The sequence below is a fragment of the Osmerus eperlanus genome, chromosome 1 (genome assembly GCF_963692335.1).
Source record: "Osmerus eperlanus chromosome 1, fOsmEpe2.1, whole genome shotgun sequence".
In the NCBI taxonomy this organism is placed as follows: domain Eukaryota; kingdom Metazoa; phylum Chordata; class Actinopteri; order Osmeriformes; family Osmeridae; genus Osmerus; species Osmerus eperlanus.
In genome coordinates this window covers 18195222-18220826 of record NC_085018.1, presented here as the reverse complement: position 1 = coordinate 18220826, position 25605 = coordinate 18195222, and the positions used below count along the sequence as shown (strand labels likewise).

Below are 25605 nucleotides of genomic sequence, written 5' to 3'. Positions count from 1 at the left end.
GCTCATTTCAAGGTCTTCAATATGTAGGCCATTCTGTGATCCCCTCCTTCTGACGCTGAGTTGTGTCTTGTGCAGGTGAACCCAGACTATGAGGAGGAGTGCCTGGAGTTTCGCTCCTCAGTAAGTCAAAGGGAGACCGGTCTTTCTGGGAATTATGTTGACCTTTCTTCTATTAGTCTAATGTTAATGTACAGCACGGATCTGCAATACATCTCACTGCAAATAACCGTTTCCCAAAGCCAACAGTAGATGGTGCTGTCGGCTTAGACACGCATGCAGTCTGTCTAACCAACAGAGGGTGGCCTTCCACCAGAAGCCTTTCTACACTCTGAAGCTCTCAGGCCAGACAACACGCTGTAGTGACATCAGTCAACACGTGTGTGGGCATGCTCGAAGCAAAGACACAGCAATGCAGCTGTCTCCATGCATGGGTGTCCATGTGTCTGGTCCTCACTAACCTGTGGCCTGCTAGAGCGATGCCTCTCTACCTGTAATAAACAGTGAAATGTAGTGCAAAGAGGTCCTAAGATATCATTTTGTGTGTTTTTTGTTTTTTCTTCTGTGATTAAGATTAATTTTCCTCATATTCAAATGCATAGTTAGATTAATGACTATATGAATTGCAACTTTGTCCCAGTTACAACATAAGGAGCTCAAAGAGGTCATGAGCTCCTGCCATTCCCTGCCCTTTATTCAATTAAGACTACAGAATTAAGATGGTTTAAGATTCAATCATAAAATCTGAAATTAGATCAAACTGGTCTTTAGGTTAAAGAAAATATGTTTTTGAATCTTACAGCTCTGATCTTGCCGATATCAGTTCTGCTTTCTGATTGGATATTGAGTTCATTTTTTAGGAAGGATCAACAAGTGTCTAGAGATGTGCGTTCTCGGGTCCCACTTCTCCGCTTGACCTCTGACTGTAATGCAGTTCCATTGTCTTCATTATCAAACGTTGGCTTTCTGTCTTCATATGTATTTCATCTTTGTAGGCATGCAGTCGTCTGTGCCAGTTTGTAAAGACTCATACAGGCACACGTTAGTGTTTTAATGAGAGTGAAGGAGAAACCTTCATTTGTCATGTGACTGAACACACGCGAGCAGGGAGCAGAGACACCAACACACAGACGCTCGTGTGTCCACACATTACATTTTTCCATCCTGCTGTCCTTCGTCCGAGGGCAGCAAGAAGAGTGAATGGCTCTATCCACCCGGGTGTGAAAGTATTCCCTCCTGATCAGGGACATTGGCAGGAGAGCGATCTGTTCTGCAATGATTTAAATGGGGTTCTTTGAGGGGTCTTATGTGTGTGTTTGTGTGTTCTCATGAGAGTGTAATGAAGTTGTCGCTTCACAGTTAGACTCTGAGCACGAGGCTCTCCGCGCTCGCCTACGGATCCCCCAGGAGAAGGTCATGTACACACTGGTCTCTGTTCCCGATGGCAACGACATCTCTTCCATCTTTGAGTTGGACCCTACCACCCTGAGAGGGGGAGACTCCCTCGTGCCCAGGTACAGTGAGACATCCCACTGATTCATTCATACATTCTCAGGGGGGAGGGATTTTGGAGGGAAGTGCTACAGCACATTGTTTCTGCAGGCAGACGTTATGGATGAATGTGTGCTTTCAGACTAACAAGTTTCAGGAAACCACTGACATTAAGTAACCTCTGATAAAGATGTTGTAATGTAAATTCTGCACAAGTAGAATCATGTGCATATAGACATCAGACCCTTACAAAAACTCCCTAACCAACTCTTCCGTGTCAAACCTGGCTTCCACCGGTTCTGTACTGATACTCAAGAGGACACGACTCATGCTGTAGCCTGTCCCCTCTCTCTTTCCACCAAGACTCACAGCAAAACAAGCACAGCATGTGAATGAGGGGATTTCCATCATTAATGTATTTACCTCACATCAATATGGAGGAATACGATATTTGAGCCAAATATGGGCATGGAAATTATCACTTTTTTGGCCCTATGTGTGGTTTGTTTATTTATTTGATGTGTGTGTGTGTGCACGTGCGCAGTTCCCGTCAGATTTCTGGGAACTGTGTGTGAGTTTGGTTGTTGTTTGAGGCTAACTGTTTGTGGGTGAGTCTGGTCGCTGCACTGAGAAATCAGATAAGGGTGATTCATACTGGCTAGACTAATGGCCCTGCTTCTGGCTAGACCATTTTGTGTAAATGTGGGTGTGAATGCTTTTTCTGCTTTTTACAGCTCACTAATGTGAACTACAATGTTTTAGACTTTATATCCATATATTCCTCAGTACTTGAAGGCATAATAAAACATGTTTTTCAATGTATTTTATATCTGTGTGGGTGTTTCTCAGGAACTCATACGTACGCCTGCGACACCTGTGCACTAACACATGGGTTCACAGCACCAACCACCCCATCGACAAGGAAGAGGAGAAACCTGTCATGCTGCGCGTGAGTGACAGCTGAACCAGCCAATCTCTGGGTGAATGTAACCGTAACTCCTATTATCCATTTTATGAGATGTCCTTATATGTCCTTAATCCATTTCAGATTGGCACTTCAGCGCTGAAGGAAGACAAAGAAGCTTTCGCTATTGTGCCCGTCTCCCCGGCTGAAGTCAGAGACCTGGACTTTGCCAACGATGCCAGCAAAGTACTGGCATCAATTGCGGGCAAACTGGAGAAGGGCACCATCACTCAGAACGAGAGGAGGTAGAAAGCAGGATGTACTGTAGTTGGGCCCAAATCACAATGAAGAATCAGTCATTAGCTGACGATAGTGAAGTTGCCATTTTGGTCTCCCCAGGGTGTACCTCACTTCCTCTTGTCTCCCCCTGGTGTACCTCACTTCCTCTCGTCTCCCCCTGTCTCCCCCTGGTGTACCTCACTTCCTCTCGTCTCTCCCTGGCCAGGGCGGTAACCAAGCTGCTGGAGGACCTGGTCTTCTTCGTGGTGGACATCCCCAACAATGGGCAGGATGTTCTGGAGATCATGGTGAACAAGCCCAACAGGGAGAGACAGAAACTGATGAGGGAGCAGAATATTCTCAAACAGGTACAGCAGCACTTCTCAGGATTAGAACCTGTAGAAACTGTTTCTCGGTTATTTATAAATACTATAAAACCTAACACGGAAGATATAACTATCGAACGGGATGAGGATGGGTACGTCAGTTGTGATCCCCTTAAAGACAAAGTTCCAGTGTGGCTCTGCCTGTGGCGTCCTCTGCAGATCTTCAAGCTCCTGCAGGCGCCCTTCACAGACAGTGGCGACGGGCCCATGCTGAGGCTGGAGGAGCTGGCTGACCAGCGCCACGCCCCCTTCAGACACATATGCCGCCTCTGTTACCGAGTCCTCCGTCACTCCCAACAGGACTACAGGAAGAACCAGGTAGCCCTTGCTGGTCTTACCGGGCCTTTACTGATCCTTGCTGGTCATTCAATGATTCTCTAAAGCTTCTCTAATAGAAAACTGGGTCGCTATCAATTAATTTTCTAAAGGACTTATAAATGTATCTATCTGCTGATTTTCTAATAGGCCTCTCTTGCACCTCTATTAGACTTTTACTAGACCTCTACTGAACATAACCCCTATATAATGGTCAAACTCACATGGTCTTACAGTACTGCAGTAAAACAAGTTAATGGTACTTAATCTTAGAACACACAAACTACTTACCCCCCCAGAAGAATCTCAGATGGATTAAATCACTGTTCTCATTGCTGTGTCCTTGACTAGCTTGTTCCATACTGTAGATGAAAGTACGTGTGAGATGCAGAGCTGATACAATTACTATGGGATGTAACGACCATGCCAGAGGCATGAAAAATGTAATTCAATGTCCTGTTTTGTATATCAGGGGCTCCCTTTCATTAACTTGTACATAACATATGCCTGGTCCTGACAGGACACACATACTGTCTCCCATATGAACATGTACAGAACACTGCATTGCGTTCATTAAATAAAAAATGTAAAAAATTCCTACTGTCAGAGATGTAGGTCTGTATGTCAGATTAGTGTAATTGCTCGAGGGGTGGTTTCAATTGACTGAGCCAGGAAGTTCTCTGTGGACCTGTGGACATGCTTTGTTCCCCAATCTGAGACTTTCCTTTGGCGTCACCGTCTTTCAGACACTCCGGGCATCTCTATGTTAGGAAGATGGCGCAGCAAGAACATTATCGCAAAATGATTATAGTCAGAGAATGGCCTATGAATGTTTTGCTGACATGATTGTGTCTATGATAAGTTCATATGTGAGGGTTACTGTGGGGTGTTGTTTGGTTTATATTGTAAAAAGAATTGTACACAATATGGTGTGATGTTTGACAGATACTTTGCCGTTCTGTCTGTCCCTTAGGAGTACATAGCCAAGCAGTTCCGCTTCATGCAGAAGCAGATAGGCTACGACGTGCTGGCTGAGGACACCATCACAGCCCTGCTCCACAACAACCGCAAGCTTCTGGAGAAACACATCACCGCTGCCGAGATCGACACCTTCGTCAGCCTGGTCAGGAAGAACCGAGAGCCCAGGTGTGTGTGTGTGTGTGTTGTATCTGCTTGTCTGCATGCTTATTGGTGTAGTTAGATCTGATACGTCTGGTTATTTATCTATGTATGAATGCGGGACATGTAAGGGCCGTATTGTTTGCTGTATGGGTAGATTGTATGTTCTTGTGGGACTCTTAATTGAAGTCGTGTGGTTGGGGAGTTTATCTTGGGGATTTTTTTTTCATCAGGCGCCTGGAGAAAAGATATGTCTTGATTTATAAAAGTGAGAGATGAACCCAATGTGTGTGCCCTTCCTAGGTTTCTGGACTACCTGTCGGACCTGTGTGTGTCCATGAACAAGTCCATCCCTGTGACCCAGGAGCTCATCTGTAATGCTGTTCTAGACCCTTCCAATGGAGATATCCTCATAGAGACTAAGTGAGCCTTCCTCCCTCACTTGCACTCTTTCAACTCCACACTACGGTAGTTAGTCTTCACATAAAATGAAATGTCTGTTGTATCACATACAATAAATGACAACAAAGTCGGCACAATTTTTTATTACTTCATGAGACATATATTCAGTTTAACGCAAATCGGACACATCATTTACTTTTAATAGCATCATTTTGAAGTTGCATGGGTTGGTTATAAGGTGTACCACCATGCACACCTTATTTACCTCTTATTTAGCTTCATCTCAGTAAGGGGGTGATGTCAGTAAATAGACAATAAGCAATGACTTGACTCCCTTTCCTGTTTCTGCAGACTGGTGCTGTCTAGATTTGAGATTGAGGGGGCCTCCATTGGGGAGAATTCTGTGGAGTCCGAGGAGGACGAGGAGGAGGTGTGGCTCTTCTGGAAGGACAGCAGCAAGGACATCCGCAGCAAGAGCATAAGGGAGTTGGCCCAGGACGCCAAGGAGGGCCAGAAGGAGGACCAGGAGGTGGTCAGCTACTACAGGTAGGACCAGGAGGTGGTCAGCTACTACAGGTAGGACCAGGAGGTGGTCATCTGTTAAATGTACTCAATGTTCTCTTTATGTTCCCCTACAGGTACCAGTTGAACCTGTTTGCCAGGATGTGTCTGGACCGCCAGTACCTGGCCATCAACAAGATCTCTGGCCAGCTGGACGTGGACCTGATCCTGCGCTGCATGTCTGACGAGGACCTGCCCTTTGACCTGCGTGCGTCCTTCTGCCGCATGATGCTGCACATGCACGTGGATCGGGACCCACAAGAGCAGGTTACGCCCGTCAAGTACGCCCGCCTCTGGTCCGAGATCCCTTCAGAGATTGCCATAGATGAGTGAGTAGCTCTTTCCAATAATTGCTTGTGTGTTGAAATGTTTTTCCATAATCTGATATTAGTGATATTCCATAATGTCTACGGCAAAACTACTGTAAACCAGCTACCACAGGGTGACATTTATTCTCTCAGGCTCAGATTGTCATTTAAGTCTCCTAGCGGCCTCATGGTACTCTACTTACCTGCCCTGTGTGTCCCAGCTACGACAACGACGGCATGTCCAAAGATGAGATCAAGGAGCGTTTCTGCCAGACCATGGAATTTGTAGAGAACTACCTCAGAGACGTCGTGTGTCAGAGCTTCCCCTTCGCCGACAAAGAGAAGAACAAACTCACCTTCGAGGTTTGGCAACAATGATCAGTCCTCATGAGATGATTACACTAAACTAGGCAAACTTCTATTGAGTGTTACAGTTCGGAAAATGGCAGATGTGATGAGCGCTGATTCTGATCACCAGGATATCTGTCCCCATCTCTCTCCATCTACTAGGTAGTGAACCTGGCCAGGAACCTCATCTACTTTGGGTTCTACAACTTTAGTGACCTTCTACGGCTGACTAAGATCCTGTTGGCCATCCTGGACTGTGTCCATGTCAGCACCATCTTCCCCGTTAACAAGCTGGAGAAAGGAGATGATAATAAAGGTAGGAGCCACTTGACAAAACCCTCATTGGAAACGCCATGGCAACTATCTGGTGTGAGTGTGTCTTTGTTTGCAGGCAGTAACGTGATGAGGTCCATCCATGGTGTGGGGGAGTTGATGACTCAGGTGGTCCTGAGAGGGGGGGGCTTCCTTCCCACCACCCCCATCAACCCCCCCAACGGGGATGTGGTGAAGACCCAGACGGAGCCAGAGAAACAGGACATCCTGGTGATGGATACCAAGCTCAAGATCATCGAGATCCTACAGGTGAGAAGGATGACAAGCACTGACACACACACACACACCTTACAGGCACTTACAGGTCATCTTGTTTCTCCAAACATTTTCATGTTGCTTTCTGTCTGCAGTTCATCCTGAACGTGCGTCTGGACTACCGGATCTCCTGTCTGCTCTGTATCTTCAAACGGGAGTTTGATGAGAGTAACTCCCAGTCTGAATTGTCTCTCTCAGGAACAATAGAGGGACCCAACAACATGCCAGGTGAGGGGAGGTATCCCATAATCCTAGTTGAGAATCGACACTGTATGCGTTGATGTTTGTGTCTGTTTCTCAAATGTTTGTGTCTGTTTCTCAATTCCGGCCTTGTGTTTTGTCAGGAGCTCTGGATTTTGAGCACATCGAGGAGCAGGCAGAGGGGATCTTTGGTGGAAGGTAACAATCTCCTCACAGCCAGATGGAAGAACAGAGGCCTTAAAACCTGGACTGATGCGTTTGTGTGTGTTTTGTGTCAATATGTTGTTGTTGTGCCTCCGCCCAGTGAGGAGAACACCCCGCTCGACCTAGATGATCATGGTGGTCGTACCTTCCTAAGGGTCCTGCTCCATCTGACTATGCATGACTACCCTCCCCTGGTGTCCAGGGCTCTTCACCTGCTCTTTAGACACTTCAGCCAGAGACAGGAGGTTCTTCAGGCCTTCAAGCAGGTACATGCCTGTTGATGATGTACACACATCTGGTTTACTGCCGTACCTACCAAAACCATACAGGTTCTCCACACACACACACACACACACACACACACACACACACACACACACACACACACACACACACACACACACACACACACACACACACACACACACACACACACACACACACACACACACACACATGCCTATTAGAAAGCAGTCTAGACACACAGTGCCTACCTTATCCATATCTGACATTGTTCCTCCTCCTACCCAGGTCCAGCTGCTGGTGACCAGTCAGGATGTGGAGAACTACAAGCAGATCAAGTCTGACCTGGATCAGCTACGCTCCATAGTGGAGAAGTCTGAGCTGTGGGTCTATAAGCGTCAGGGTCCAGACGAGGGCATGGATGCAGGAGAGGGCCTCTCCACCGACTCCAAACACAAGGTCACCCCACGAGAGATCGAGCCGCTTAGAATCTCTGAGCTTTGGGAGCATTAGCATTTGTCCTTTAGCATTTGACCGAAAACTAAAGATGATTTAGCTCAAACTGGCTGTATCCTGTGTGGTCTTATAGGGAGACTCGGGCTCAGACAAACCCAAGAAACCAGAAAGCACCAGCAGTTACAACTACAGAGTGGTGAAGGAGGTGGGTCCTGACTCAACACCTGGGACGGATGGTGGGGAACTTCTTATTGTTGATTGGAGATGTAACTGTGTGTGTGTGTGTGTGTGTGTGTGTGTGTGTCAGATCCTGCTTCGTCTCAGCAGGCTGTGTGTCCAGGAGGGTCTGTCAGGCAGGAAGAGCAAGAAGCAGCAGCAGAGACTGCTAAGGAACATGGGGGCCCACAGTGTGGTCCTGGAGCTCCTGCAGATCCCCTATGAGAAGGTACCAGAGGCTGTGTGTGTATGTTTGTGTGTGTGTGTGTGTGTGTGTGGGGGGGGGGGGGGTGAAGGGTGTGTGCAAATATCCACCTTGTTGTATTTGTCCAGGGGGAAGACATCCGCATGCAGGAGATAATGAAACTGGCCCACCAGTTCCTGCAGAACTTCTGTGCAGGAAACCAACAGAACCAGGCCCTCCTTCACAAACACATCAACCTGTTCCTCAACCCTGGGGTGAGCTGCACCCGAAGGCTTCCAAAACCACATCACCATCCTAACTCTGGACCTAGAAGCTTCTAACACTGAATACTAAGGGATGGTGTTTGCATGAGTAACCGGACTCCTCCTCTCTCAGATCCTGGAGGCGGTCACCATGCAGCACATCTTCATGAACAACTTCCAGCTGTGCAGCGAGATCAACGAGCGCGTGGTGCAGCACTTTGTCCACTGCATCGAGACCCACGGCAGAAACGTCCAGTACCTCAAGTTCCTCCAGACCATCGTCAAGGCCGAGAACAAGTTCATCAAGAAGTGTCAGGACATCGTCATGGCTGAGGTCACTTTCTGTCCCGCCAGAGTGTTCTCTCACTGCCCCTCCCAAACATTATATTGCCCAATCTATATCTAAATCATATTAGTACAGTACTACTAACATTTTATCTTAGAATTCTGGGCTCCGTGGTTGTACCTCTGCATCCAATATACTGTAGGTTTTCATGTTCCTATTTCTCCTATCCACACAAAACGATGCTTAATGCTGCCCCTACCTGTCGACTCCCTGTGTAGTTGGTGAACGCTGGCGAGGACGTCCTGGTCTTCTACAACGACCGCGCCTCCTTCCAGACCCTGGTCCAGATGATGAGGTCAGAGCGCGACCGCATGGACGAGAACAGCCCGCTGATGTACCACATCCACCTGGTGGAGCTGCTGGCCGTCTGCACCGAGGGCAAGAACGTCTACACCGAGATCAAGTGCAACTCCCTGCTGCCCCTGGACGACATCGTGCGAGTGGTCACTCACGAGGACTGCATACCTGAGGTGAGAAGTTGTCATGATGGAGAGAATCACATCTTTTCTGTGGTTCCGGTGCTTTACAGTGCACCACGTGTCATGTATGGAGAAGGACCATGTCTTGTGAGTGACAGATCTGCATTACAACCCCACTCTGCCAGGACAAAGGCAGGAGATCGCTTTGAGTCTGCTTTATGCTTATCTCAGCAGGAGTTCACTTGCCTAATGCAATTCTGTTTTTTTTTTGTTTTTTTTGCTATCACCTTTTCAGGTGAAGATCGCCTACATCAACTTCCTGAACCACTGCTATGTGGACACAGAGGTGGAGATGAAGGAGATCTACACCAGCAACCACATGTGGAAGCTCTTTGAGAACTTCCTTGTAGACATATGCAGGGTAAGGAGCATCATACGTCTTTACACGATAACAGCAGTGTGGGACATGTCCGAACTTGTTCTGCAACAGTTATTTGGATGTGTGCAGGTGTGCAACAACACGAGTGATCGCAAGCATGCTGACACCATCCTGGAGCGTTACGTGACCGAGACGGTCATGAGCATCGTGACCACCTTCTTCAGCTCGCCCTTCTCTGACCAGAGCACCAGTCTGCAGGTAAACATGGCATCCCACAGCATGGTTACCGACCCGCACAGTCCCTTTCACTCACTTCCAGACATCGCAAAACTGAGGGACGGAGAAGCACACGGTTTTTGTGTCATAATCTGGTGCCATTGATCCCCACTCTTGTTAGTGACACTCCCTTCCCCCACTCATCACTCTAATGTGGCCTGTGCATCCTCTTAATGACAGTAATCCATACCACCACTCACTGATACATTTGTAGTCTAATTCCACTGGTGGGGGTGGGGGGCGTAGGGCGGTCTTCAAAGATCTACTTAGAACAGGGTCTATCCTAACGAGGATGTAGAAGGCCTGGTGTGTCCTGGGTAATGGATGAGGCCAGGCAGATGGTAGATAGTTCAGACACATGCCTCTCCCATGACGGCTCATGTTACACCTCAAATGTGTTTTCCCTTCTCCCTCCCTAATCTTACTGAATGGGACCCGGGACATTAACAACTCTTTATCCCCTGCCTATCTAGAACATAACTCATCACAACCTCGCCTACGCTGGGTCCTCTGAGTAACATCATCGTATATCAGAAAGATTCCTCCTCTATGAGATATATAGTGCTATCTAAAATTATTTCTATTTGCCTGTCTGTCTTACAACAGATAATGTAAGGTCCTGAACATCTTTAATTCTCTGTGTGTTTTAAGCTTCAGACTCTACTTCTAAAGTCCCTTATCGTTTTTTTAAGTGCCCTCCTCTTCTGAACATTTTTTTAGGACATGTGACCAAGTGCTAGTGTGTCAAAGCTAGTCATCAATTAGGTTTTCTTCTGTAAGTGTGTTATGATAATTTGTATATTTGTACTGCTTGTGTCCTCTGCTGCAGGCCTCAGTTTTGGGGAAAATCACAGAGGTATTTGTAACATGTTTACTGGAATGAGCAACTCAACATGACTGAGGTCTGCACATGGTTAGGCGCTAACGTGTGTGTGTGTGTGTGTGTGTGTGTGTGTGTGTGTGTAAACATAGCCTTTCTTACCTGTGTGTCACACTTTCATATCACTTTCAATGTTGGTCAGCTCAAGGGTGCTGGCTGCTCTGAATATGAGCTAGGATTGTATCCTATGTTTGTTTAAGTTGCAGTAAGAATGTGAGTGGTTGTTCTCACTGGGGAAAGATTTTTTTAATTTCATGTGTGTGCGTGCAATTGCATATGTGCTGAAGTGTCCAGAATGTTTTTGGGGATGAAGGGGGGTGGGTAGGTGTTTCCAAAGGGACCACCGTGTGTTGGTTTTGCAGTAGCACTCTCTGGGGAAGTGGGATCAAAATAGAACACCATCTAACCGAGCACGAAAAACACTTTCACAAATGTTCTCTTGTCTCCCACACTAATAATCCTAATAAGATGTTTGGTGTCTGTGCTCTCTCCTCTCCCCCTGTGCTCTCAGACCAGACAGCCAGTGTTTGTGCAGCTCTTGCAGGCGGTGTTCAGGGTCTACCACTGTAACTGGCTTGTACCTGTTCAGAAGGGCTCAGTGGAGAGCTGTATCAAGGTGCTATCTGATGTCGGTAAGGACAAGACCTAGACACTTTGGAGCCACCCTCCACCATAATTACAACACTACGATGGCTCATTATACCACACTAACACAGACTGAAGACACCAACAGCAGCCATTTAGCTGCATGAATTAAAGCACCTCAGAGAAGCAGATGATCCCAAAAATGACTGCTTATGAAATACAAGTAGCATTTAGTGTAATAAGAGGTTTATAGGCTTTAAGGCCAAGTGACGATGAACTAGTGAATAGTATTGTGACTGAGGAAGTTGCTATGTCGTGTCCCGCAGCCAAAGGCAGAGCCATAGCTATCCCAGTGGACCTGGACAGCCAGGTGAACAACCTGTTTGTCAAGTCCAACAACATTGTCCAGAAGACGGCCATGAGCTGGAGGATGTCCGCCCGCAACGCGGCCCGCAGAGACTCTGTCCTCACCGCATCCCGAGACTACAGGAACATCATCGAGAGACTGCAGGTGGGAGAGAGAGAGACTGTGTGTGTGTGTTTGGGGGGGTGGGGTATAGGTGTGTTGACAGCCTCCCTCTCTGGCCCCTGCAGGACATCGTGTCTGCGCTGGAGGACCGCCTGCGGCCCCTGGTCCAGGCTGAGCTGTCTGTCCTGGTGGACGTGCTGCACCGGCCGGAGCTGCTGTTCCCGGAGAACACAGACTCACGCAGGAAGTGTGAGAGCGGAGGCTTCATCTGCAAGTCAGTTTCTACCTCACTGCTGCTATTGTAATGGAAGCACGCGCGTGTACGATATGCATCGTCTCTCTCACGCACACAAACACGCGGCTCATCATTTCCTCTTGTGCTCTTGTCCGTGTGTGTGTGTGTGTGTGTTTAGACTGATCAAGCACACCAAGCAGCTGCTGGAGGAGAACGAGGAGCGCCTTTGCATCAAGGTTCTGCAGACCCTCAGAGAGATGATGACCAAAGACCGTGGCTATGGAGAGAAGGTAGCCAAAGAGACACTTGGTGTTCACACACACACACACACACACATACAGAGAGAGATTGAGAGACTGAGTGTAAGCCTGGAGTGAACTGGCAACACATTCTGGGTTCATACTTTGTTGGCCAAGCCTATAACCACGCATGAGTGTCTGAGGTCAGCCATAAACATGTAGCTCCACACACAACAGAGAGAGTTGTAGAGCTGGCAGTGTGCTGCTAAGTGCTCCAAGTTCAAACAACAGACCAACCTTAGTCTTAATGGACTTGCATGATCTTACTGACATGTGATTCTGTAATGTTGTCCTCTATTCTGCTTCCACCTCCACCCCTGTGTCCGCCCCCTTCTAACTCCTCACTCCTCTCTTCTCTTCTCTTCCAGCTCAGGGCCTTTGATGATGAAATGGATATGCCTGAGGTTGTCCCTCTTTCTTTAAATTTGATCTCCTTGTTTCTATCTGTTATTTAATTTCAGAATGTGCTTTACCTGTCCCCATAGTTGTGTGTTGTAGAAGCATTGTAGTTCTAGTGTTGTAGCAGTGTGCAGGGGTGCAATGGTGCTGTCGGAACAAACAGGGTTTGAGCTGTAGTTTTGGTTCAGTTGCGCTTCTCTCTCTCTCTCTCTCTCTCTCTCTCTCTCTCTCTCTCTCTCTCTCTCTCTCTCTCTCTCTCTCTCTCTCTCTCATCTACACCTGCTCCTTCTTCCTTCCATCAAAATCAGTAATATGAAAGTAAAGTGTGTGTGGTGTGTCAGCATTACTGTTTTATATCAGCCAGGGTGAGTCACATGTAAGCAGGGCAGGTTGCCAGTATCCATGTTCTGTGTCTGTAAGGGCTGTGCTGGTCAGTGGGTGATGATGTCTGCTCTAATATGCATACCTCACCAAGCTGAGAGACCGTATGACCTCAATCTGGAGGGAATGAGTTTGCAGATCATTGACTTGTGACAAGAATATCAATCATAATTTTCCTGATTTCATGTCCATGAAGTCTTTTTAAAGTATTTTTCCCCATCCATTGTAGCAGGTCAAGGGGTGTGGGGTTTCCACAATAACAAGTTGAATAAGACTTCAGCACACCCAGTCCACTTTCCATGTATCAGGCAATTTAATTCGTCACATACATAATTTTATAGGCCATCCCACAAACAATCAACCTCCCAACGAGACACAGCCTGTCTGGTTGAAGCAGGAAGTCCCTATATGGCTCGGGGGTGGATCCAACGGGCGGCCAGATACCTGCCCTCAATCACCACTCCCCTCACCTCTCCCTGCCGTCTGCCACACTATTCATTTTTTCTTCGCTGTACTTCTCTTCTTTCCATAATGAGCCGAGTTTCTGCTTGTTTCCCGGGGTAACCCGAGAAAGCCGGTAGGGGGCACTGTAACGGTGTGTGTGTGTATGTCAGTGTGTGTGTGTACCGGGCTGTGGCAGGCAGTGAGGCCGTGTCCTAGTTTTCCTTGCCTGCGAGCTGCACGATTTCTGGGCCCCTGCCAGCTCCGGGCCGTGGTTACATAAGAGCCAGGCTGGGTTTTTTCCTGGAACTCAGCCCCTCCACTGATGTGTGACCTTCAACAGTAATTGCCAATAAAAGTGTGTAGGAGCTGTTTACCCAGAGATACTGGCTGTGCCTTCACTGGGGAGGGGGCAGGTTGGGGTGCTGAAGACGGGGTGCTAGGTGGGTGGTGTGTGTGAGAGTGTAGGTGTGTGTGTTTGTGTGTGCTCGTATGTGAGCACTGTGTGTCTGTTTGACAGCATGGTTGTAATTAAGCGGGGGTAGAGGCCTGCTGGATGGGGTTCACGTTGGGTGTTTGTGTGTCCGTGTGTGTCTGTTCGTTGGTGTCTGATTGTGTATGTGTGTTGAAATGTTTACATGTGCGATTGTGTGTGGATGTGTTTGTGGATTATGTGCCTGTTGAGAGCTATCTCCAGCCCTGCAGGTAGCCCAGCTCTGATGTAACAATTATGGCAGGAGGAAGGAAGCAGGAACCTCACCCACTCTCTCCCGTTTCTATCATTCCTTCTCTCTCTCTCTCTCTCTCTCTCTCTCTCTCTCTCTCTCTCTCTCTCGCTCTCTCGCTCTCTCGCTCTCTCGCTCTCTCTCGCTCTCTCTCGCTCTCTCTCGCTCTCTCTCGCTCTCATCTCTGTCTCTCTCTCTTACTCCATCTCTCTCTGCCAGTTTCTCCTACTGTTTCTCTTTTTCTTCCTGTCTCCCACCACCTTTGAATGTCATGACATGAAACAAAATTCCTCTCTTCATGAAGGTTTCTCATTCTCTCTCTCCCAACCAGTGAAGACAGTCTGGTGTGTTGTCCGTGGACAGAAACACAGTTGAGCTCGAGACAGCCTCTGTCAGTCCTCTCTGTCTGCATATGTCCACAGTAGCACAGTGCTCTGGAGCAGGATGGCTGGGTGGAACTGGGAATCTAGGTCACCTACAAAACACAACATGAACAACTGGCTATAAAATATGTTCAACTACAATCTAGTGCATTGATCCACTTTATTTGATCATATAGTTATGGAGCTATGTACTAGCATGCCTGTTATACAGTTTGCCATGAGGCTCGTACCATTTCGACAGTGATAGATGAGATTGAGGGCTGCAGACATTCTTTGCCGGAGCTTGATGTCAGACGGGTGATTTATTTGGACCCTCTGAGGTCAGTGTTGCCTCTCTCTCAGCAGTGTGAAACAGGGGAGTTTAGACGACTATATACTACTTCACAGGCTTGCAATGTACTTCTCACGTTCTTAACTGAGTTCCAGGGATGGTGTCTGGGGACTTTTGTACCATCATTGATGAACAGACTTTGGAGACTTTACAGGTCTGAGGAGGAGAGAAGTAGGGTCAAATTCAGTGAAAATGACAGAGAAGCACAGTAAAATTTAGCCTCCTTTACGCCTTTATGGCTTCGGACAGAACAGGCTGGTGAACCCCAGGATCTGTTTCAGTCACAAATGGTCGAAACATGAGTCAGCCAACGCCTGCTCAAACACAAACACATGCACCAACAGAGCACTCTGAAGAAGAAAAACACCTAAAAAGGTTTTCGTGTGCTCGTGCTTGCTTGTTTCCTCTGCCATGGAAATGTCTCGGAGGTGTCTGAGCAGGGGCTTGCCACGGGGAGATTCCAGCTGAGTGGAACAGTTACTAGGCGGATGTGGTGACCGTCAGGGGTTCCTCTGCGGTGGCTGTGGTCAGACCGGGGGCGTCAGGGAGCACGTATCTGCTCAGATTCGCAGCCTTTCTAAAGGCAGCCGGCTGGGTTTGATGTGGTGGGGGGGGGGGGGGGGGGGGGGGCTGGTATGGCCTCTTCAAGCTTTCTGGCTGACTGACACAGACAACTTCTTTAGACCTGTCAGTGGTGTCTGCTCTACCACACACACAGGGCACACTACACAGAGTGCAGTCTACTTGGACTGACACTTCTGGATTGTCTTTGATATGTGCTCCAGCACGTTAGATTGGAAATTAAACAGTGACTGCTCAAGTGCGAATTGTTTGTAAAATGGCTGTAACTCCTACATGGTTTATGGTTTATGGATGTAAACATCCTCAAAGCTGACAGTATGTACTTTAGCCTATAGTAATTGTTTCCTCCAAATCCAATATCCATTTCAAGTCAAAATACTTATGGACTGCACTGCACATAATTGCTGCTTAATGATCCAGAATATTTGTTTGTAATGAGTTTCTTTGTTGGAGAGCACTATGGCACCTCAAACCTCTGTCCGTTTTAGACCCTCTACTCTACTGTCCTGTATTCTGACTCTGACCGTGACACAGAGAGACCCAGATTCCTGTGTGTCATGTTGGCAGAGCTGGTGTTTATTCTGGTATCTCTCCCTCTCTCTCTGTCTCTCTCTCTCTCGCTCTCCATCTCTGTATTGTGTAGGTGACAGATGAGCACTCTAATCTCCTGTGTGCCACTGTTTTGGTGGCCATTATGTAATCCCCCTCCCCCCCTTACTGGTCCTGTTTATGTAATGAACAGGATTTCAATGGAGTGTAGCTTCCAGACTGTGCTGTGCTTGTGGAGTGTAGCTTCCAGACTGTGCTCTGCTTGTGGAGTGTAGCTTCCAGACTGTGCCAGACTTTGCTGTGCTTGGCACTGTTTACAGGAACTCAGACAGGATAGTTGGTACTGTGTTTCAGGGAATTTATGTTAATTACTTACTGACTAGGAATCAGGGGGAAATACTTAGTTAGGCAATGGAATAGTAACTGAGCATGTTATTTGTCTCTGCTTGTAAGCAGGCTCATATCCTGTAACTCCACCCTTCACTTCCTGGTTGATAGTCACGACCACTAAACCTTCCCAACTCTTTTTTACCTTTACCTCCCCCTGGAATGACCCAGGTCTAACCCCCGGTGAAAGGCATGGCATTGCTTACAACAGCTTCCACTTTGCATGCTTAAATCCTATGATTCATAGAGGAATATATTTCTAGTAAATATTAACTCTGTGTGTATGGACATTGTTAATTCCATGTTGCATGATGACTAACCCTGTGATTGTGTCTGTTGGCCCGCTGGCTTGGCTGTGCTAACCTTCCTCACTGCACCCAGGAGCTGGATCAGAACCAGCCCCAGAAGCTACTGGAGGACCAGAGGAGGGTAGGTACTGATCTCAACATCACCAGAACCAGAAGCCCCTCTCACCCTAACTTCAACACTGACTGCTGGGCCTGCACACTTCATCAGCTTCAACAACCGTAGAGATTAGTTCAGACATGTCAGCCCCGAACTTTGCTTCAAATTATACTTGGTCATGCTTCACCAAAATTAGGAAAGTTTTTTTTTTAACGCTAAACCTAATCTGACTCTTTATCCGTTAACCTAATTTGGGAGGAAATTCCCTCAAAGCTGAGTTGAAATAATACAGTTGTACTTCACCAACTGCATGAAGCACAGCTGGATCATCAGGGCGGTGGAGGGGAGGGAGGAGAGACCACAGTACCTGACTTGGACCCAGTATAGGTGGAGAACATTTGTGTTTCCTCTGAGCTGCCTGTCCTCAGCATGAGGCTCTCTAACAGCCTCCACCTTCACAGCTCAGACCAGCTGCAGTCTCAAGTGGGAAAACAGGGACCCAAGTCAAGGATGTGCTCTCCTGTTCAGGTCTTCAGTGCTTATCCTCACACTCATGACTGCTTTTCGGCCCACTGTCAATGAAAGCCTGAATTACCGGTCTCTCAATGGCTATCTGGGACAAGGCAGTCCTGTTACTATCAACATGTAACCATAAGAACAAGACTTGCATAACGTCTCCTTCATTCTCCTTCTTCAAGTCCCACCCTGCCACTTCCTTCACTTTTTACAATTAGTGGTCTGTCAGGTAACTGTGGGCCATCGTTGTTGTCATGGCAATGGCCGTGTCGTGCTGACTCTCCTGCGTCAGAGGATGAGTCACATTGTGGGAGGGGTGGCCGCAGGTTGATCAGTCTTAAAACAGGACCTCAACTCCTAGATAGAGACCAGCTTCACAGCTGTCTTGTGTGAGTGATATATCTGAGGCTGTCTTGTTAGACGGACTTTCAGACTTTACAGTATGATACTTCACTTTAAATCCATGCATTGCAAAACATAATGACTCTAAACAGTGCGATTCCATTCAAAGGGGTGTTCTTGACTCATGCCTCGGCCTTTACAGGAAGTGATATGGACAAACCAAGTCACATGGTTCTTCTCCTCGCCCTCTCCTCTGTCTGGCATCATGACAGCCAAGACCTCTCTCTCCTCTTTCTCTGAAGGGCGAGGCACTACGGCAGATTCTGGTGAATCGTTACTATGGCAACTTCCGGAGTGGGGGTGGGCGGAGGGACAGCATCACTGCCTTCAGCAACGGACCCCTGAGCCCTGTAGGACCTGGAAAGAGCCAATCAGGTGAGGGGAATCTGCTGTTGTCAGGGTACGGTATGGTTTGCTGTTTATTGGATTCCATTTTATCATCCTCCTTTCTGTCTCTCTGACCGTTGGGTTTTATATGATGGTTCATACTTGGGGGAGCAAGGCCACAGAAGTATAATCTCTTGAGCTGACTACTTCACACTATCATAACTCAATCCAGTCAATAGTACTTGATCATGTTAATATGCTTTGGCTTGTGGATCATCATGTCACAAAGTGACAAGGAAAAAGAAATCCTTAGAGGAGCTAGCCCCCATTCTAGTATGGGGAACCCCAGTATCAAACCTCCAACATCTTAGTGACATCAGACCCTGTCCCCTGCTGTTCAGCCTCCAGCAGCAGCAGCACATTCCCCTTCTGCTGCCTGGGGCTGTGTCCCAGGGTCGGGTCCACCTCAGCACAGTGCTGTGTTTGTGTGTCGAGACTTCCTCTGTGGCGTGATCATCCTCCTAGTGTTCTATCTTAACTAAGCAGGTGGAGTATCTGAGGAGGCCCTGAGAGGGAAAACACCCAGTGTGCTGGCTCTCCTACAGTCCCTCCCACCGCACCACAGCTGTTATCAGACAGGAGATAAGGCCTTCAGTCTCACACCTGTCTGCTATTAGGAGTGAAAACACTGACCCAGCTCACCTAGCCATAATGCTTTCATCACCAGAAATAAAACGGCGTCTGTTTTAGAAATATATCTGAAAACAATTTGTTAGATTCTGTTTGTATGCTTTTATTTGATTTGAACACAAATATAGTTCAAGTATGTGTTTAAAGCCTTATTTTCATAGTATTTTTATGAACAGGAGTCTAGGAAGTTTGAAATGCAGTGATAACATATTGACCCAGTAGCCAGCATATATGTGGAACAGTCATGAACAGGAGTCATGTGTGGGCCAGATGGCCGTGTAGATTCCCATTCAGCGTTGTTGCCACATTGCACAAAAACCAGACGGCACTGAATATTCATGTGTGTGGTGTAATCATGTTAGTCAAGATGCATTTTTTTTATTGGTTCTCATGCCAAATACAGTTTGGTACAGCTGGAGCACTATGGCTGGTCCTGGGAAGGTTTCTGGTTGACTTTCTCGTGCACCAGCACTGACTGCCTGGCCCGCTGCCAGACCACAGGAAGTCTCCCCCTTCCCGCTCTGATCCATTTCTAGCTGTTGCTAGGTGATGGGCTGCTACTTCCTGTGTAAGCAGCCTCATGCTGCACCTGTTGAAGTCCTGTCCTAGAGCTTGTCTTACCCTGAGAACTGTCTGCATGGCCATGCAGGCCTACATGTTGTCTGTCTGCATGGTCCTATGCAGGCCTACATGCAACACACAACTAGCCTATGCTTGTTCAGATGAGAATGTGACTAAGGGCTTAACACTACACTATATAAATGATGTACTGAAAATACCAATCCATATACCTTAAATTATTCTTGCAATGGCCATATGAAGGTGCCTTCACCCCAGGTCTGGGTGGTCCGGGGGCGCTGAGTCGGGGAGAGATGAGCCTGGCAGAGGTACAGTGTCACCTGGACAAGGAGGGCGCATCTGACCTGGTCATTGACCTCATCATGAACACCACCAGCGACCGTGTCTTCCAGGAGAGCATCCTATTGGCCATTGCCCTGCTGGAAGGTGGCAACACTACCATCCAGGTCAGTCACACTCACCTATCAGTGTGTGTGTGTGTGTGTGTGTGTTTGTCTCTTTCTAATAGTGCTCTTCTACAGTAGGGCAGCACATGATGGTGATGGTTGAATTGATTCATATGTATGAGGTGTGTGTAGGTGTGTGTAGGTGTGTGTAGGTGTGCAGGCCACTCCATCAACACACCACTATCATCACCTCTCCTCTGCTTTCAGTTTCCCATCATCATTTATAGACAGCCTTGATAAATGGTTGCTTTGGCAACCAACATTGACGTAGGCCAGTGGCTTACCCCTCAGAAGGATGGGAAAGGAAAATTGTCTATAAGTGTGTGTCAGTACATATTTGTGTGTGCGTGCCTGATTTTCTGTGCGCTCTCTTTCTGTTTTTCTTTGCCTAGCTGCACATATTTTATTTTCTTGTCTGCCCCACTGTATGTCTACCCGTCTGTCTGCCTGTCTACCCCTCTGTCTGCCTCTTTACCCGCCTGTCTACCAGTCTGTCTGTCTGCCTGCCTGTCTACCCACCTGTCTACCTATCTGTCTGCCTGTCTAAACGTCTGTCTGCCTGTCTACCCATCTGTCTACGCTGTTGCATAAGAAGGCAGCTTGTATAATCAGATTAGAGTGAAGAAGGCGCTGTAGCGTAGATAATGCCCTGGCTTCCCACAGCTAGCTGGGCTGCCTGCTGCCTCTGCTGCAGAGCCCTGTCACGTGACCTGCCCGTGTTACATAAGGACTGTGTGAATGAACAATGAGGAATGTCTCAAGCTCCAAAACATTCCTGCCTCTTTCTCTTCTCTGCTCCCTTTTCCTCCCTCTCTCCTCCCTTTCTCCTTCTCCCTCTCTCCCAGCCCAAACTGGGTCATGGTGGCCTCCGGAACTGGGGCAGTGGGGAGACAGGGTGAGGGAGAAAGGGGGAGGAGGAAGAGTGTGGTGAAAGAGGAGGTTGTAGGGGGAACTGAGAGAGAAATTAGAGCTCCCTCTTTGACACAATTTGTTCTGGAAAGAATGCTTAGAGTTAAGTTTTTCTCAGTAAGAGAACCAAACGTTACTATAAATTAAGAACATCTTTCTTGAGGAACACACAGACCAGTTCAAAAGTTTTGTAAATACTTACATATTTGTTTTTTGGTCCTGTCACTTAACAAAAGCACAGTTACAGTAGTTCAAAAATACAGGTAGTGTGTGCCAGTGCATGTGTGTGTCGAAGAGTATTTCACTTCTCAAACTGATGAGCTGAGCTGAAGTTTCTTGGTCTATTCAGTCCCTACTATGCTCACTCGAACAACTCACTCTAGAAGGAATGGTATGTGTCTGGTATATTTCATATTTAAAACACCTTTCTTTTTTGTTGTGAAATATTTATTGCTTTTCTTAATTTTTCCCCATTCGCTCTATAACACACACAGAGAGAGAGCGAGAGAGACGTAGAACATAGTGAGGTGGCTTCTGTCTGTGTGCCCCTCTTCTTGATGTCGAGGTGTGCACCAGTTTTGCGTTGGTGCACTCACGTAACATAGTTAACCATTAGCTCATGACCTACATACTGGCCACAAATAAAACATGACACACACACATACACACACACACACACACACACACACTGCTGTAACAGAGGGGAGTGTTCCTGCCTGTTTCCTGCTCCAGCCATCCTTGAAGAGTCCAACTGGCTATAAATCAAGTTGTGACATGGCAACTCATGACATTCTCTCTGGTCACACATCAGCATGGAAGCAGCCGTCATGCTGCCCTCCGCTCTCAGAGCCTGAGACGCCACACCAGTGAAGGCTGATTCGGGCCGGTAACGGTGTCGCGGCGGGTGAGCTGGAGTGGTGCAATGCTGAGAGCAGAGACTTGTCTCCTGAGGATCGGCCCTGACTAGACTGGAAAGTAGTTAAGACACAGTGTCAGGGGAGGCGAGGTCTGGAGGTCGGATTGACTTAGATTTCTGGTGATGTAACCGCTAGGGAGAGAGAGAGCGGAGGGCTGACTCACAGAGAGCCATCGTTGGAAAGAAGAAGAAGACAATAGAAGGGAAAAGATTACTGAAACTTAGTTTGGTCTGAAATGTGGCACTGCCTGACGAAACTAAATGAGAGCCAGGGAGGGAGGCTGCTTGGGTATAAATAGCTGTTATATAACATCCCTTTGTTGATGCCAAGTAGCAAAACGGAAGGAGAGAAGGGAAAGCGCTGTGACCTTGTTTTTTCACCCCCACCCCCCCTCACCCGCTCCCTCTCTCATTCCACTAGGGGGCTGTCTCCATGGATACAGACAGGCTCTCTGTTTACCCAACACTGCAGGGGGGCCAGAGACCGCTGTCCCTCTCTCCTCTAACCTCCACTTGCACTCTCTCTCTTTCTCTCTCTCTCTTTCTCTCGGTCCCACCATCACTTTACGGTCTAGTCTCCACTCCGTCCCTTGTGTTGCTTCATTCCCAGCATCACACTTCATTCTCCATCCCTCCGGCCCTCCATCTGTAGGTGCCATCCAAACACAGACGTCCATGAAGCTGACTTCCTGTAGAGTGGAGACCATGTTGGAGACGCTGATCTACACTCCCTCCCTGCATCATGAGGGCCTCACATGACCTAGGCTAGGGTTGTGAAGCTACTAGACAAATTGACACGTCAGTGCTGTGTGCAGTATTTTGTATGTCATAGTTAGTAAAGTTGTTGGTGCAAGTACATGCTGTGATATACATTGCTAGCACAGTAGTCTGTGCCCAGAATGTCCCTGCACGGTAGCATAGTGATTCCAGTTAGAGCTTAGTTCCTGGATGACGCACACACGCTTACACACCAAACCACACCGCTTTGAAGGCTTAGTGCCCCGGCCTCGTGTTACCAAGTCTGGTCCTCGACCAGCAGCCCTGCCAACCCCTGCACCTGGAGCCTATCCCAGCCCTCACCGGCAGCTTAGTCCAGGGAGTGCTGTGGGTTTAGCGGTGGGGCTCTCCTGGTAGTGAGCCCCCTGAAGGCAGAGAGGCAGGTAGGGAGGGGAACATAGACATGATTACATAAGAAAAAAGTGGTGTGGTTGGGTCTGTTCCAGTGTTAGAGAGAGAGCTATAATGATTGTGTGTGTGTGTGTGTGTGTGTGTGCGTGTGTGTGTGGGCGTGTGTGTTTGCTAATAGGTATTTGTCCGTGTGTACATGTATCAGGGTGTGTATGTGTGTTGTGTTTGTGCTGGGCATGTCTGAGTCTCCGTGTGTGTGTGTGTGTTATGTAAGCGACGCAGATCTCCACGGGTGGAGGAATGGAGCATGGTGTAAGGGGGAGGAAGGGGGAGCTGAGAAGAGCACTTGTCTCTGGTTGGATCAGACTAATCGGTGTGTGTGTTATCCTGGCCCCCAGCCCTGTGCGCCCCCCCCCCCCCCCCCCTACCCCTTCAGACCCCAGCATCCCACCCACACATAAGCTGTCTAACAGAGGACAGGGTTACGTGAGCAGGGAGGGAGGGATGGAGGGGGGGAGAGAGGGGGAGAGAGGGGGAGAGAGGGGGAGAGGGAGGGAGAGGGAGAGAGAGGGAGAGAGAGGGAGAGAGAGGGAGAGAGAGGGAGAGAGAGGGAGAGAGAGGGAGAGAGAGGGAGAGAGAGGGAGAGAGAGGGAGAGAGAGGGAGAGAGAGGGAGAGAGAGGGAGAGAGAGGGAGAGAGAGGGAGAGAGAGGGAGAGAGAGGGAGAGAGAGAGAGAGAGAGGCAGCCCCCCCCCCTTCTCTGTGCTAGCCCTCCCTGCAGTGGGTTGTGAGTGGGTTGCCAGCGGTGCAGTTAATCCCCCCCTCCTGCACCACCATCCAACTTCAGTTTATTTATTACACTGAGTCTCATTGGCAGCCCCCCCTCGCACACACACACACAGTCTCACACTCCACCCTTTCTTGTCTCCTCATCTCATCCCCGCTGATGGCAGAATGTGTACGTGCGAGAGAGCTGCCGCTCAGTGGTGCCTGAGGAGGGCGGGGCTGGCAGGGGGCTCTGGAATCTACTGGTGGGGGGGGGGGGGGGAGCACAAGCACACAACTATGTCATTGTTTGGCAGAATACAGTGGAGGGATAGAGAGGCTAACTCTGAGGGCACTGTGTTGTGCTACTGTATTCTGTGCACACATACTGTTAGCGTTAGTGTACGTGTGTACACGTGCTGTGACTGTGTCCCTCGGTTTGGTTCCTGGTTTGTGATCACCTTCCAGTGTTGTGTCAGCCCAGTCTTGTGAGAGCCAAGGTCCAACCATGTTTAGGTAGGGGGAGTGGTGCTGCTCATTCATTTTTGGCGAGTGAATGGTAGCCACTCTGTCCCACGCTAGGCCAGATTATCAAGGTTCCCGTCTAACCTGGATACATGGCAGGTTACGCAACAGGCTTTTCAGACCTGCCCTAGATACCAGCTGATAACAGTCTGTCTGTTGTTTTCCCTTATCATTCTCTCACTCACTCTCTTTCTTTTTCTCACTCTTTTTTCCCCCCTTCTGTTTCCTCCTATTGCTGACTCTTTTTCTGCTATTTCTCTCTCTCTCTCTGTCCCCTTCTTCCTCCCTCTCTTCTTCTATCTGTGTAAATAGGCCAGCCTTCTCCCTCCTCCCTCTCTCACGCTTGTTTTTCACCTCTGGTGTGACAGGACTCGTTTTGCGAATGTGTCTATTGGGAGAGAGAGGGTGGGGGAAAGAGAGAGAGGGAGAGAGGGAGAGAGGTAGATAAAGAGAGGGAGAGAGAGGGAAAAGCCTCTTGTAGTAGGCATCAGAGAGTAGACAGCAGCTCTTACATAATCAAAACACGGGGCCTTGAGGTAAATGGGACAAGCAGGATCCATGGCAACCTCTTAGGGGTTAGAAAGTACTCTCATTTGGCCTGACCCAGTTCTGATGAGGACAGCCAGAACACTCACCACGAAAACATGTCCCACATGTTGAGTTAGTGTGTGTGTGTGTGTGTGTGTGTGTAGTGTGTGTGTGTGTGGTGACCCCTTCATCCTCTGCCAGGAACCTTGGGGTTACCATGGACGACGAGCTCTCCCTCACGGCCCACATTGCTGCGGTCTCCCGGTCGTGTAGATTCACCCTCTACAACATCCGGAAGATCAGGAGATACCTGTCTGAGCACTCCACCCAGCTGCTAGTCCAAGCACTTGTCCTCTCCAAGTTGGACTATTGCAACTCGCTGCTCGCTGGTCTCCCAGCATGTGCAACCCGCCCTCTTCAGAGGATTCAGAACGCAGCGGCCCGCCTGGTCTACAATCTACCCAGACGCTCCCATGTTACCCCGCTCCTCATCTCTCTCCACTGGCTACCTATCATGGCCCGTATCAGATTCAAGACCCTGGTATTGACCTTCCGAGCAGTGAACGGGACTGCACCCGTCTACATCAAGTCTCTCCTGCAGCCCTACACCCCCACCCGTCACCTACGGTCTTCTTCAGACAACCGCCTGGTGGTCCCACCGCTCAAGACCGCCCGGTCCCAACACAAGCTCTTCTCCTGTCTGGCCCCCCAGTGGTGGAATCAACTCCCCACTTCCATCAGAGACACTGACTGTCTCTCCACCTTCAAGAAAAGGCTCAAGACGCACTTGTTCCGGGAGTACAACGGTACTTAGGAATGGTTCGCTTGACCCGATGTTAGTTTCCTCAAGGATCACAATGACTCTTGCTTAGAGACTTGTTGCTCTTGTGGTTAGTGGTAACTGACTTAAATTTTTGTACTCGCTGTGATATATTGTTTT

The 25605-nt window shown here is 48.4% G+C and overlaps 1 protein-coding gene across 1 annotated transcript in view; it reads left to right on the top strand.

Moving 5' to 3' along the window:
• Window positions 1-25605, top strand: part of LOC134023779 (inositol 1,4,5-trisphosphate receptor type 1-like) — a 62173-nt gene that overhangs the window by 13995 nt on the left and 22573 nt on the right. The window contains exons 11-42 of the mRNA XM_062466144.1: window positions 76-120; window positions 1357-1511; window positions 2338-2437; window positions 2537-2697; window positions 2898-3039; window positions 3217-3375; window positions 4346-4518; window positions 4795-4914; window positions 5245-5439; window positions 5532-5783; window positions 5984-6125; window positions 6273-6426; window positions 6502-6692; window positions 6794-6926; window positions 7043-7097; window positions 7204-7369; window positions 7635-7805; window positions 7936-8007; window positions 8110-8247; window positions 8352-8477; window positions 8599-8799; window positions 9030-9281; window positions 9526-9651; window positions 9739-9867; window positions 11277-11397; window positions 11677-11861; window positions 11945-12093; window positions 12233-12344; window positions 12722-12757; window positions 16913-16960; window positions 18097-18229; window positions 19694-19896. Coding sequence (XP_062322128.1) covers window positions 76-120; window positions 1357-1511; window positions 2338-2437; window positions 2537-2697; window positions 2898-3039; window positions 3217-3375; window positions 4346-4518; window positions 4795-4914; window positions 5245-5439; window positions 5532-5783; window positions 5984-6125; window positions 6273-6426; window positions 6502-6692; window positions 6794-6926; window positions 7043-7097; window positions 7204-7369; window positions 7635-7805; window positions 7936-8007; window positions 8110-8247; window positions 8352-8477; window positions 8599-8799; window positions 9030-9281; window positions 9526-9651; window positions 9739-9867; window positions 11277-11397; window positions 11677-11861; window positions 11945-12093; window positions 12233-12344; window positions 12722-12757; window positions 16913-16960; window positions 18097-18229; window positions 19694-19896 — 4545 coding nt within the window. The remainder of the gene's footprint in view (window positions 1-75; window positions 121-1356; window positions 1512-2337; window positions 2438-2536; window positions 2698-2897; window positions 3040-3216; window positions 3376-4345; window positions 4519-4794; window positions 4915-5244; window positions 5440-5531; window positions 5784-5983; window positions 6126-6272; window positions 6427-6501; window positions 6693-6793; window positions 6927-7042; window positions 7098-7203; window positions 7370-7634; window positions 7806-7935; window positions 8008-8109; window positions 8248-8351; window positions 8478-8598; window positions 8800-9029; window positions 9282-9525; window positions 9652-9738; window positions 9868-11276; window positions 11398-11676; window positions 11862-11944; window positions 12094-12232; window positions 12345-12721; window positions 12758-16912; window positions 16961-18096; window positions 18230-19693; window positions 19897-25605) is intronic.